At 40.1% G+C, this 13,691-nt stretch overlaps 1 protein-coding gene across 1 annotated transcript in view; it reads right to left on the bottom strand.

The window, feature by feature from the left end:
• The window catches only part of LOC127160508 (immunoglobulin superfamily member 1), a 44,611-nt gene extending 30,935 nt beyond the window's left edge, over nucleotides 1–13,676 (bottom strand). Inside the window, exons 1-4 of the mRNA XM_051103145.1 lie at nucleotides 13,535–13,676; nucleotides 12,991–13,308; nucleotides 12,564–12,848; nucleotides 6,992–7,312 (exon numbers count right to left, since the gene is read on the bottom strand). Of these exons, the coding sequence (XP_050959102.1) occupies nucleotides 6,992–7,312; nucleotides 12,564–12,848; nucleotides 12,991–13,201 (817 nt within the window). The 5' untranslated portion in view covers nucleotides 13,202–13,308; nucleotides 13,535–13,676. The remainder of the gene's footprint in view (nucleotides 1–6,991; nucleotides 7,313–12,563; nucleotides 12,849–12,990; nucleotides 13,309–13,534) is intronic.
• Between the last annotated feature and the right edge of the window lie 15 nt (nucleotides 13,677–13,691).

Raw genomic sequence — 13,691 nt, 5'->3', positions numbered from 1 at the left:
ACATTTTGATTAATAAAATTAAATTTAACGATTAAAAATAAGTCCAGAAAAATGAAAACAGAAAACAACGACATTTGGGAAAAAATAGGGCCCTATTTTTCCATGCAACTATATGTTTGCTACAGTTATAAATACATCTTCAAATGTATTATTTTATTTGTCTAACATATTTTTGTAAAGTTATAATTTTGTTATAATACTTTGATATGTTTGATATTTGCAGTGATTACTATTGACTATTGTTCATAGTGTGACAATGTCTTTAACCCCCAGTTTAATGCCCACGGACCCCATCCAGGTTCAACCACCTGTGTCTAACAAAATCTTATGTGAGCATGATGTGAGCTCCCACCCAACACCACTAGCCCCTGATGTTTTGGCATCAGCCCCGGATGTTTTAAAATCCTAGAAACGCCCCTGGATTGGATTATTATTATACCTGTGACAGATGGATTCACTAGTTATAAAATGTTTCAATTTGATGCATATTGTCAGATTACACCTGCAAGAGTCTGGTTCACAAGTTATAAATAATTCATCAGAGTACACTGTAAAAAGGTGGTAACCTGATTTTGTAAATCTTTTTACTAAGTTTATGAATATTAAATTTTATATTTCATATTAATAAACCTAGTAAAAAGTGTGTATGAGCGGCGGGCACTCTATGTATCGCTGCCCAAGGGCACCAAAAGAGTCTTAATCCGCCACTGTGCAAGAGTCTATTAAATGAATAAATGAAAAGGTACATTTTTTCGAATAGTTTAAATTCAAAGCAATCCTCTTTGATGAATATACAGCAAGATCAAACAAATACTTTCTGTTTGACATACACAAAATAAAGCTCTCTTTCAATTCCACTCATTACTAAATGTGATCAAGAAACAATCTGATATCCCTGAGACACAGTTGACTTGAATCACTGGATACACTAAACAAAATGTATCAGTTGGAAGATGTGCAGCAGGCTGTGATGAACACTGCAGTGCCCAGAATGAATGCACTGTATTAGAGTCACTCATATTTGTCACAGTAGATTTGCAAAATTATAATCATTTGTTGTCTCTCTGCTCATCACATTGTCAGCTGAATTACTTGATTCAAATCAAGGCTGCCATATTTGATCTGTTTTAAGCCACAATAATTGTAGTTTTCGGGTTCACTCAGTATTAATCACAACAGCTTTTATAAATGTTCATCAGATTTGTCTACCACACTTCACTCTGTAACAGTTACATTACAATAGTTTTTTATTTAGATAGAGATCTAGTTCTTTATGGGGGCAGCTGTTGCCTAATGGTCGGGGAGTCGGGCTTGTAATCGAAAGGTTGCAGGTTCGAGTCCCAGGTCTGGCAGGGATTGAAGGTGTGGGGAGTGAATAACCAGTGCTCTATCCACCCTCAATACCGTGACTGAGGTGAATCCCTTGAGCAAGGCACCCCGGGCGCTGCAGCGATAGCAATATCTCTGCCCACTGCTCCGGGTGTGTGTATGCGTGTTTGTTCACTACTCACTACTGTGTGTGTGCACTTGGATGGGTTAAAAGCAGAGCACTGTAACGTGGGACACTGAAGCAGGGTTTGAATCCAAATGCAGTTGTTTATTAAAGACAAACACAGTAACAAACAGCAAGCATGGGTCGATAGCCAGGTAATCAGTCCAGAAAGGCAAACTGTGTAAAGGGGCAATCCAGTAATCGACAACGTGAGACAGGCTTGGGTTCAGAGCCGTGATAACAGTCCAGAGAGACAAACAAACAGAGAGGGCAAACCGGTGATCGTGGTCGAGAGGCAGGCGTGAGGTCCAAACGTGATAATAGTCCAAACAAGGGTAATCCGAAAACTCATAAATCCAGAGACTGGCAAAACAGCAACAGGTCATCCAACAGAGTAAATACAACGCTCGGTAAGGCAGGTTAAACTGGCAATACTTCGCGAGGTGCAAGCACATGGTGAGTCCTTATATACTGCCAAACAGGAAGTGACAGTAGAAGCAGCAGAGGGAGCATGCAGGCAGTACTGGGGTGAGGGCTCCCTCTGCTGGCTTGGCGTTACAGAATCCCCCCCCCTAGGAGCGACTCCTGGCGCTCAAAACAACAACAACAGTCCAGGTGGGTGGGGGAACAGAGGCAAAACAGGGGGTGGGACGGAGGGCCAGGTCCATGTAGAGCAGGTGGGCCTGGATCGTGGAGCAGGGACAGACAGCGAAGCACTGGAGGACCTGGGCCGTGGAGCTGCGGCAGACAGTGGAACCCTGGAGGTCCTGGGCCGTGGTGCTGTGGCAGACAGTGGAAACCTGGAGAACCTGGGCCGTGGAGCGACAGCAGACCATGAAACATTGACGCGCCTGGGCCGCGGAGCAATGACAGAGTAGGGAACCATGGTGGGGCAGGCAGAGCAGGTAGAGCTGGGAGCCATGGCGATGCAGGCAGAGCAGGCAGAGCAGGGAGCCATGGCGAGGCAGGCAGAGCAAGGAGCCATGGCGAGGCAGGTAGAGCGGTGAGTACATGAATGATTTCTTTGGCCTTCTTGATTGCGACATGGCGGGCAGAGAGTTCATAATAGGCCTTCTTGGCTATGACATGACAGGCAGAGAGTTCATCGTAGGCCTTTGTGACTGTGACATGACGGGCAGAGAGTTCATGATAGGACGCCGCCCCCATAGGAGGATCTACAGCTTGCGCTGACACCTCTGGGGGCATGGGCGCAGATGCTTGGGCAGGTGTGGCAGGGCAATTATAAATGGCCTTCATGGCCGTGACCGGACAGGCAGAGAGTCCGTGGGGAAACGCCGCCCCTTGAGGAGATTCTGCAGCCAGAGCTGCCACTTCTGGGGGCATTGGCGCAGACTCATAGACAGAGGAGGCCTCTGTCGTAGACTATATTGAATGATATATATATAATATAGATCATTGATCTATTTCACGATGCTTCTCTCAGACTCAACACTTAGCGTGTGAGAAGTGATGGCTTAGTATTATTTTATGCTCCTACAGTTTCAGTGGTGCTTCTATAGTGAGATCAGTTTGCTTAGATGATGTTCTTCTTTCTAAATGATAACAGGAAGTTTTATTACTAATTTTAGAAATGATGCACTTGGCTTTAGTTTAACCTTTCAGCATTCTGCACACTAAAATGAACTTTAACATTTTTTTTTTCAGTTTGCTCTAAACTTTTATTTGTGCACATAATTAATTCTCTGTCAGCTGACTTTGATCTTCTTTACACAAGTTGTTTTTTTCAAATGAGACTGCTTGAAATCTCATCAAGGTGTTGCTACACTTTTTTTCTCATCTGATTGCAATTTGCAATGTTTCATTTTCTTAATTTCACCTGTGAATGGAGACATGCTTTCAGTATCAAAGGAGACAAGGATACAGAGCAACAGACTGACAGTGCTGCAGTGCTGGTGTGTGCACTAAAGAAGTGAGAATTGCGCTGTAGTCACATTTACCAATGAAGCATTGGTTTGTTCTTTACTCCCCAAAATAGATAACAGTGACTGCAGCGCTAAATGACATTGCAGTACAGAAAATAGCACTCTTGGGTGTCAGAGAGGAAGAAGATGGTTTCACAGGAAGATGTTATCATGACAAGACGTTGTCACACCCCTGTGGACTGTTTATGTTGGTTTCCCTCTTGTGCCCATATTTGGTTCTTCCTACCCTCATTGTGTCCTGATTAGTTAACTCGTTTCACCTGTTTGTGTATCATTGACCAACCTTTATAAGCTGTTTGAGTTCAATGCTTTGTGTCCGGTCTCGTCTATGTGCATGTGTTTTCCTGCCTTCCTGTAATGTAATTGTGAATTATATTAATGACTTTTGGATTTCACCCTTATTCTTGTGCGAGTACATTCATCCAACACGCTTGTGACAGATGTGTTATATGGCCACATTTTCATGCCTTAAGTGATCTTTAACAGATATCTTGCAGACGTATGTGTGCTATCTGGGGCCGTTATCACTGTTTTCTATGTTTCCATCTGAACAAATATTTCTTTACAGCCTTTTAAAAATGCCCACGCCCAGCTGATGTTTCATATGCGTTTGGCCAATCAGCATACACTTACATCACTGGTAGTTCCTATATAACTTTTTTAGACTCTAGTCTGAAGTAGGAGCTAATTTATTTTCTCTAAAGTAAATACGTTCCTAGTTCCTCCTGGGTGAACATGCCAAAAAGCAGGAACTTCTGCCAGTATTTCTAGGAACTATGAAAAGGTTCCTCGGTGCAAAAGCCCCTAATCATGCCACAAATGTGTTTGTACCAGACTGCGACCACACAAATTAGTGTACTTCACACAGTGTATAATATTAATCAGTGGCAGTGCTTTTCATTACCTATTTATTTATTTTGTGCATTTATTTTTGATTTATTTATTATAAGCATTGATTCTAATAAAGCTAAAGACTACCAGTCTATCCTAATATTAGTCATAACTGTACTAAATTTGGCAATAATTTTGCAGGAAAATGCAGGTCATTATAGCAATGCATAAATAAGTACATAATATCCTTTGATATGAAAAAAAAAAAAAAATCACACGTTTCAGAGTGTGACATCTAAACACACAAACTATGCTGATGTGGTCAGACCCTGATAATATTTCAAATATTCAAAGAAACAAGAAAACCGCTGTCTTGGGGGCACCGACGAGTTCAACCCACTTCAAACACTTATGCCTAAATGTCTAAAACACAACTTAAAATCTGTTGCTGAACTATTTATAAATGATAAATCTGCTATACTAAATAAAACAGAAAATTAAAACACAAAAACAGCTCATGACTAAATTAGTAAATAATTTAGGAAAACAACTACAGGTGCATCTCAATAAATTAGAATGTCGTGGAAAAGTTCATTTTATATATTCGCAGAATCTGTGGGAAAAAATTAAAGACACGGGGAAGTGCTTATCCTACATGCTGCTGTTGTTCTGTTCAAAAGCAGGACAGTAGGACTGCACAATTAATTGAAGGCGACTGTCATGCACATTTTTTCAGTGAAGCCGGTTGTGTAATTAGTAGTAAATCTCCAGCAGGTGCTTTCAGATGGAGCAGCATTTAGTACACAGAGCTGTAGTTCACTGAAAAGCTACGCTATATTGCGTTCATTATTTGGAGTAAAAACATGTTACATGATCCTAAGGTGACTGGCTTTGACAGCATGCCAGTGGAGCGCTCCAACCACTCCCCCAACTTGATGGATCGACAAGTACAACATATACATTATAATTCACTGTTTCAGTGTTTTACAAAGCCTCGTTCTGCCCACCACTAGTATTTAAGCCTTTTTCGCTTTTAAATAGCTTGTAAATGACTGTGCGTTTTTTACTTTAACTTTCAAATTAGCGTCAATTCGGCCTCAACTGATTGAATTGACAACAACAAAACCATCTTATCTAAATAGTTTGTAGTTGTTCCCAAAGACTTGTTTTTGATTAAACCTTTGCGCAATCTATCTTTGAATCCATTCAGTCCCAACAATAATTGTATTTTAGCATTAGAAACACTACTGTGAATAATGATCTTACACATACAGGTGGCTTAATCATTACAGAAACAAAACAAAACAAAACAAAAAACAAAACTGGTAATCACCAATACTGAGTTTAGAGCAGCTGTGGCACAAACCTTACACTGAGTGGTGGTTTAATAAATTTGTTAAGCACAGTATGTGTAATTGCAAACAAGACCATGCACTTTTTACATCTTTCTTTGAAGGCAGTAAATCATTCAAAAATTATTTTGTAAATTAAATAGAAGTGAATGAAAATGAGCCGACTCTAAAAAGACTATCCACGCTTTCTTTGTTCACCATAAAGTCTGAAGTGATTAACAGATTGGATTATTATTATACCTGTGACAGACGGATTCACTAGCTATAAAATGTTTCAATTTGATGCATATTGTCAGATTACACCTGCATGAGTCTGGTTCACAAGTTATAAATAATTAATCAGAGTACACTGTAAAAAGGTGGTAACCTGATTTTGTACATCTTTTACTAAGTGTGTGAATATGAACTAAATGTGATCAAGAAACAATCTGATATCCCTGAGACACAGTTGACTTGAATCACTCAATACACTAAACAAAATGTATCAGTTCGAAGATGTGTAACAGACTGTGATGAACACTGCAGTGCCCAGAATGAATGCACTGTATTTGAGTCACTCATATTTGTCACAGTAGATTTGCAAAATTATAATCATCTGTTGTCTCTCTGCTCATCACATTGTCAGCTGAATTACTTAATTCAAATCAAGGCTGCCATATTTGATCTGTTTTAAGCCTCAATAATTGTTGTTTTTGGGTTCAGTCAGTATTAATCACAACAGCTTTTATAAATGTTCAGATTTGTCTACCACACTTTACTCTGTAATATTTACATTGACATAGTTCTCTTCAGATTGATCAGAGTCCACATTAATATAGTCCTGTTCAGATTGATCAGAGTCCACATTAATATAGTCCTGTTCAGATTGATCTGAGTCCACATTAATATAGTCCTGTTCAGATTCATCAGAGTCCACATTAATATAGTCCTGTTCAGAATCATCATGATCCATGTTTTCACCAAGTTCGACATTTTCATAATCAACCTCATCTTCTTTGTCGTCATTTTTGGTACTATGTGATGCAGCTTGACCTAGTGATATTGCATAGAGATGAAGGATAATTACAGGAAAATGTTTAAAAAAAAAAAAAAGAAAAAAATGATAGTGACTTTGGTGAACATTATCTGAATTATTTTATAACATAAAGATCATTACCTTTTGTAAAAGAGCACTTTGAATGAGTTTCCTTGTTCCTTTGCTTTTGTCTTCTCTTCAGCAGGAGGATGATTATGAGGACAGATAACAAGAGCAGCACAGCTGACACTGCAGCACCAATGACAGGAAGCAGGGAGGCTGAGAGAGACACACGTGTTTGAGTTAAACTTTCATTACCAGCAGTCCAGCTTGTTTTTAGACTCTTACACATCAGTACCTGTGATAGTGATGAGCAGCAGTTCAGAGGCAGATGAACTGAAGGAGCGTGAGGAGACACTGACTTCATAAACACAACTGTAGTTTCCCTCATGTGAATAATCTGCCTCAGGAAAGGAGAAGGAGGAGGAGTGACTGACAGCTGACTCACTCCTGATGATGTTTGACCCTCTGAACAGGTGAAAAGAGCCTCCAGGATACTGAGATTCAGTGGAACAGATGATAGTGAAACCGTGGCCCCTGGTGATCACTGGCCCCTGAGACCCCACAACAAACTGTCCATCAGGAGCATTGCACGAAATGCTGGGCTGCTGCAAGTTCACTAGAAAACAAGAAGAAAACTTTTATATTGTTAAAGAGGCTCAAACATTAAATTCAGACAGCTTAAAAGAAAAAGATTGGATCTGAGAACTATCAAAATTTAATCTGTTTTTTTTTTTTTTTTTTTTTTTTTTTTTTTTTTTTTGCATACATGCTGTATTTGTACTGTATATAGTAAGTGTTTGATATTGTTAGGAGCCAAGGACAAAAGTACACAGCCCGTATTGTTTTAACAAGTTTGTTTCTACTATTATTATGTTATATTATAATTATAGCGGACAAACACTAAATCACACTGGTACTATTTTCATTAAATTATCAAGAGACAGTTCACTATGTAACCTGGCCAGGTATCTAACATACCATTTATTTGTAAGATACTCAGAAGGGTAGCTGCAGCACAAATGAACTCCTTTCTTCAAGAAAATTGTATAATGGAGGGGTGCTTCAGTGTTTTTTGAATTTACAGCACTACCGAAACTGCCCTTATAAAAAAATAAAAATTAAAAATTAAAAACTGCCCTGGTATATTTTTATCTATTATTATTTTAATTGTACATGATGCCACTTGGGGACATCATTTGAGAAAATAATAAAATAATAAAATGATGTTTCTGTTCTATTCTATTTTAGACTTTGATTTAAGTTTTAAATCTCATATTAATATGGTGATTATATATATATATATATATATATATATATATATACACACACACACATTGTAAAAAGTTTTCACCAGTTTCAACTTAAAACTTTAAAAAGTTTAGCAGCTGCCTTACAAAGTTAAATCAAGTCATTTCAACTTAAAAGTACATGTCATTTCAACTCACAAGTTAAATCAATTTAAAAGTACAAGTTGATTTACCTTAAATTTCTAAGGCAGCTGCTGAACATAAGTTTTTAAGTTGAAACTGGCGAAAACCTTATAAATATATATATATATATATTTCACCTAAGAAATATAGCTAAAATTCATTCTCTTTTTTTAAAAAAAATAGAATACCGCAGCTTAGTTACATTGCACTACATGAACACTTGAACTTACATCAGCGTGATGACAACTACGCAAAATGACAATTGAAATAAATATATAAAATTATATGAAGCATAATTTAATTATTTAGTTTGTCTCACGTCCCAGTTGATTACTTTGAGAGAGTGGGGTTTATGATACTGGCTTCAGATACCTTTCATGGTATTTTTGTGATTGCCAAATTTCAGCTATAAAAGCATGCAACATCCGGTAGGTGACGCTTGCTCGCACTCATCGGCTATCGTGGGTATCACATCAGAGGCAGCCCAATCAAGAGTTGTAAATATCAAGCATGTTTGATTATTTAACATTTGAGTTCGGCGACACTCCGTCTTGATCGGGAGCAGTTAAATAATCGTAATGATACCACACAATAGAAGATTTCTTAGACAAAACTTTTTTGTGACAACCCTTGATTAGGGCCACGCCACCAGTAGAGTAGCCTGAGAACACAGCCCTGTGGGGCACCTGTGCTCAGTGTGGTAGTGCTCGAGGTGTTGCAGCCGACACTGACTGAGGTCTTCCAGTTAAGAAGTCCAGGATCCAATTACAGTGAGAGGTGTTTAGACCCAGCAGGTTTAGTTTGTGGATGAGCTGCTGAGGGATTATTTTGTTGAATGCTGAGCTGTAGTCAGTGAACAGCATTCTAACATAAGAGTCTTTCTGTTCCAGGTGAGTGAGAGCTAGGTGGAGAGTGCTGGATATTGCATTGTCCGTGGAGCGGTTTGGACGGTATGCAAACTGGAATGGGTCCAGCGTGTTTGGGAGACTGGACTTGATGTGATGCATGACTAACCTCTCAAAGCACTTCATCATGATTGGGGTCAGTGCTATGGGACAACAGTCATTCAGACAGGACACAGGTGACTTCTTTGGAACTGGAATTATGGATGTGGATTTGAGACACAGGACGACTGCCTGGCTCAGCGAGGTGTTGAAGATGTCTGTTAGGAAATCCGTTAGCTGTGCAGCACAGTCTCTTAGTACATGGCCAGGTATGTTGTCAGGGCCCGCAGCCTTTTGTGGGTTTATCCTGGATAGGGTCTTCCTTACGTCAGCAGGAGAACGACATAGTACCTGGTCGTTTGGAGATGTGTGGAGTTTCTGTGCAAGAGTGTTGTTCTGTATCTCAAATCTTGAGTAGAAGTGGTTGAGTGCATCTGGCAGGGATGTGTCATCGTCACTGGCCTGTGGCAGGGGCTTGTAGTCAGTGATGGTCTGCATGGCTTGCCACAGAGACTGAGTGTCTTTACTGTAGCTGAAATTATTGTTAATTTTCTGAGCATATTGATGTTTTGCCTTCTTGATGCCATGAGACAGATTGACTCTTGCTGTTTTGAGAGCTGCCTTATCTCCTGATCTGAATGCCTCATCTCGGATTTTTAGCAGCCCACGAACCTCTGCTGTCATCCATGGCTTCTGGTTGGCACGTGTGGTGATGGTTTTGGTGACTGTCACATCATCTATGCACTTTTTGATGTAAGCAGTCACTGTTTCTGTGTATTCTTGCAGGTCTGTGTGGCTATTGTAGGTGGCTGCCTCTTTAAACATGTTCCAGTCTGTGTCCTGGAAGCAGCCCTGTAGTGCAGAGGTAGCATTGTCTGGCCATATCGTGATCTGTTTTTGAACCGGTTTGGCAAGTTTGAGAAGTGGTCTGTATGCTGGGATTAGCATAACAGAGATGTGGTCAGAGTACCCCAGGTGGGGGCAGGGTTCAGCCCTGTAAGTGTTTTTCTCTGTTGTATAAACAAAGTCCAGAGTGTTGTTTCCCCTTGTTGCAAAGTTCACGTGTTGGTAGAACACAGACTTTAAGTTCACGTGATTAAAGTCACCGGCAATGATGAAAAAGCCGTCGGGGTTATTTGTATAATAGTTTGTTTGCTGATGGCGCTGTACAGCTCGCGAAGTGCGTCCTTAGTGTTTGCACATGGCGGAATGTAAACCGCGACAATAACAATGACCGTGAACTCCTGCGGCAGATAGAACGGTCGACATTTCACAAACATAAACTCCACCAGCGATGAACAGTGTTTTGTCACTACTGGAGCATTGTTACACCATTCCTTGTTGACAAGCCTCCCCGTGAGTCTTACCAGACAGTGATGAATCTCTGTCTGCTCGGCAGCAGGTTAGCCCGTGCAGCTGAATGGCGGAGTCCGGGATTTTGTCGTTTAGCCATGTTTCAGTGAAAACAAACACACAACAATCCCTTGCCTCATGCTCCGTGGACCGACTGAGTTGAATTACGTCCCATTTATTTTCCAGCGAACGAACATTTGAGAGCATGAGTGTTGGAAGAGCCGGTCTTGTGGGTTTTGCCTTTAAGCCGGGCTCACACTACATGATTTTTAGCCCAATTTTGCCCTGATTTTCCCCTCCTGAGTATCGGAGCAAAAATCTTGTCTAGGACCTCGATCGGTCCCGATGTTCGGCACGGATTATCTGGTAATGTGAGACGTTCACAGATTGAATCTTGCATCTCCCGATCTGCTCTCACACAAATCAGGGCTGCCCCGATATCAAACATGTTTGATATCCAGGATTTTAAATCGGGATGGTCACGGCTATGATTACGTCAGTACTTTCACAACAGCCAGTGTGCGACCGCAAAACAGCTGTTGTGCCGTCCATTAGATAGCGGAGATGGAGGAAACTGCATCTTATGTTTTTGTAGTAACACTGTCTGTATAATATGTTGAAAACATACCACAACCGCATGGAGCAAGGAAAGCAATGCTCCATGCGGCCCAAGTCCGAGCTTATACTACTGTTTTAGCAGTTAAAATAGTTCAGTTTTGTATGTAAAGTTAATTTAGAAAAAAACGTTTGGAGCATTTTTTGTTTGTTAAATATAAGCTTTTTTTTTTTTTTTTTTTTATGAATGACCAAGCGGTCAGCGGCAGACAGGGAGTTGATCATAGACTATGTTTAATTAGTTTTGCCTTCTCAAATGACGACCTGCCTAAAGTAAAATCTATAGATATAAAACAGTTAAAGCATATAACAGTTAACTAACATTTGTAAACATTTTTTATTTTATTTTGTATTTTATTGGGTTTTTTTTTAATTATAAACTACAACAAAACATATACAGTTATAACAAGACATTCAAATAAACAAAATTAATAATAATAATAAAAACATTTGTAAACATTAGTTGCTGAAATGACGATCTGTTGCGAAGATCACGTGAGGCGCTCCCTCCTTCATGATAATCTTAATAATATCTTGTAGGGTGTGATGCGCCACAATTTTCAAATCTTGTAGTGTGTTCATGTTTAAGATTTCAGGTAAAATAATCTGCAAAGAATCTCCTTATGTGTGCGCTGCAGCCAGATTTCATATTCGGTTAGGATTTAAAAAATCCTGTAGTGTGAGCCTGGCTTTAGCCTCGCTCTTACCGTGTATTTGCACTGGCACGTAGCGAGCAGAGCGGTGCGGGCGTTTTCAATTCAATCCTATGGAAGCTAAGCTTAAACGCTTGCGCAGTGCGTTTACGCTCAACTTCCATAGGAATGAACGGAAAACGCTCGCTTCGCCCTGCTCGCTACGCTGTAGTGGAAATACGGCGTTACACCTCCGCGCTTACCGCGCTTCCGTCCTCACTCGCACCGCCGGCGCTGCCGCTTTGTGTGTGTAGCGTCAATAGCAGAGGTCGCGGTCTCGAGGTCCGGCTTCAGCAGTATACAAAGGCCTTGAAGCTTCTCAATAGCCGCCGGCGACAGTTGGTGTTTGTGTGCGTTGCCAATTTCCTTTGGGCTTTGGCGATCATAAATGTGTTTTGGAGCGCTTTCCCTATGAATTAGCGGTAAATTTACACTGTTTGGACATGAACAGACGACATTAAAAGACATAAAAGCACTGTCGTTGGGACCTTGAGTAGCCGCTGCATCTGACCGCGCCGCCATCTTGAGAGACACACGTGTTTGAGTTATACTTTCATTACCAGCAGTCCAGCTTGTTTTTAGACTCACACATCAAGAAGAATATATTTATATGGCTACAGAGACTCAAACAATAAAGCTAACATCTTCAAATAAACTACAATGACCTCAAGAACTGCATCTTGTTGGGATCAAAATTCATTCCACAGCCATTTTACAAATGGGCTGATCAAATGCAAAAATGCATCATTAAAGAATTTTTTTAAGTTTACTTGTACATTTCTAATGCATGCAATCTATAATGTAGGCAATGAGACAAGACCAAACTCACTCACCTACAGTGATGATAACAGTGTTACTCAAGGGCGACTTGATGTTGTTTTGATAGGAGTATTGACAGCTGTAGCTTCCCTGATGTGAGACGTCTACATTAACAAGACTGAAAGTCACACTAGATACATGTTTCTGGGAGGATATGGATGGTCCGTTTCTGAAGAGCTGGAATTCAGCATTAACATTGCATCTTGGTTTAGGTGTTGTGCATCTGAACTGGATATTTTCTCCAGGAGAAACAACTGCATGTGTGGAGGTCAGGGAAAGGGTCGGCATCTGCAGCTCACCTGCAACACAAATATATGTTTATTTTAAATAGTTTATTAAGACATATTGTAATATAAGCATGATATTCATTAAGCTTACTGTAATTTCAGTTGCTCATTTTCCCCCAAAATAATGTGTGAAGATGCAAAAGATTTAACTTACCTGAACAAACAACACCAGCATCTTCACCATGATTACAGTTATTTGTTCCTAATCCACGGTGTGAACATTGTGTGAGGGTTCCTTCACTTCCTGAACATTCAACATCATCCAGCCAGATCGATCCACTGCCTTGACCAAAAGCGGCACTATGAGTTGCACTGATGGCTGATCCACACTGTAACTGTCTGCACACCACAGCAGCATCATTCATGTCCCAGTTATCATCACACACGGTTCCCCACTGGCCATTATAACGGATCTCCACTCTTCCACAGCATGAATCAGAACCACTGACCAACTTTATGTCTGGTAATTGGCCTTAAAAATGAAAGTACAATGTGATTAAAAACACATTACTTTTAGCATGATGTAAGTACCAGTCATTCATAGCCTCTATTATACTAATTGCTTTAGAAGTATTTTTATTACAAGTATACATTTTTAAAACACTTAGCACTCATTTGAGATAAATTTTTAGTAAAAAAAAAATGTACCTAGGAAAATATTACGTAAGGAATCAGTGTGAAAACATATGTACTTTTACCTGTGCAGACGACACCTGCATCTTCAGAATGACCACAGTTATGTGTTCCAAATGAAGGATGTGAGCACTGTGTGAGTGATGATTCACTTCCTGAACATCCCACATCATCCAACCAGATCTGACCACTTCCCTGGCCAAAATGAGCACTGCCATTTGC

Source organism: Labeo rohita, unplaced genomic scaffold (genome assembly GCF_022985175.1).
Source record: "Labeo rohita strain BAU-BD-2019 unplaced genomic scaffold, IGBB_LRoh.1.0 scaffold_369, whole genome shotgun sequence".
Lineage (NCBI taxonomy): Eukaryota > Metazoa > Chordata > Actinopteri > Cypriniformes > Cyprinidae > Labeo > Labeo rohita.
This window is presented reverse-complemented; position numbering and strand designations above follow the sequence as displayed.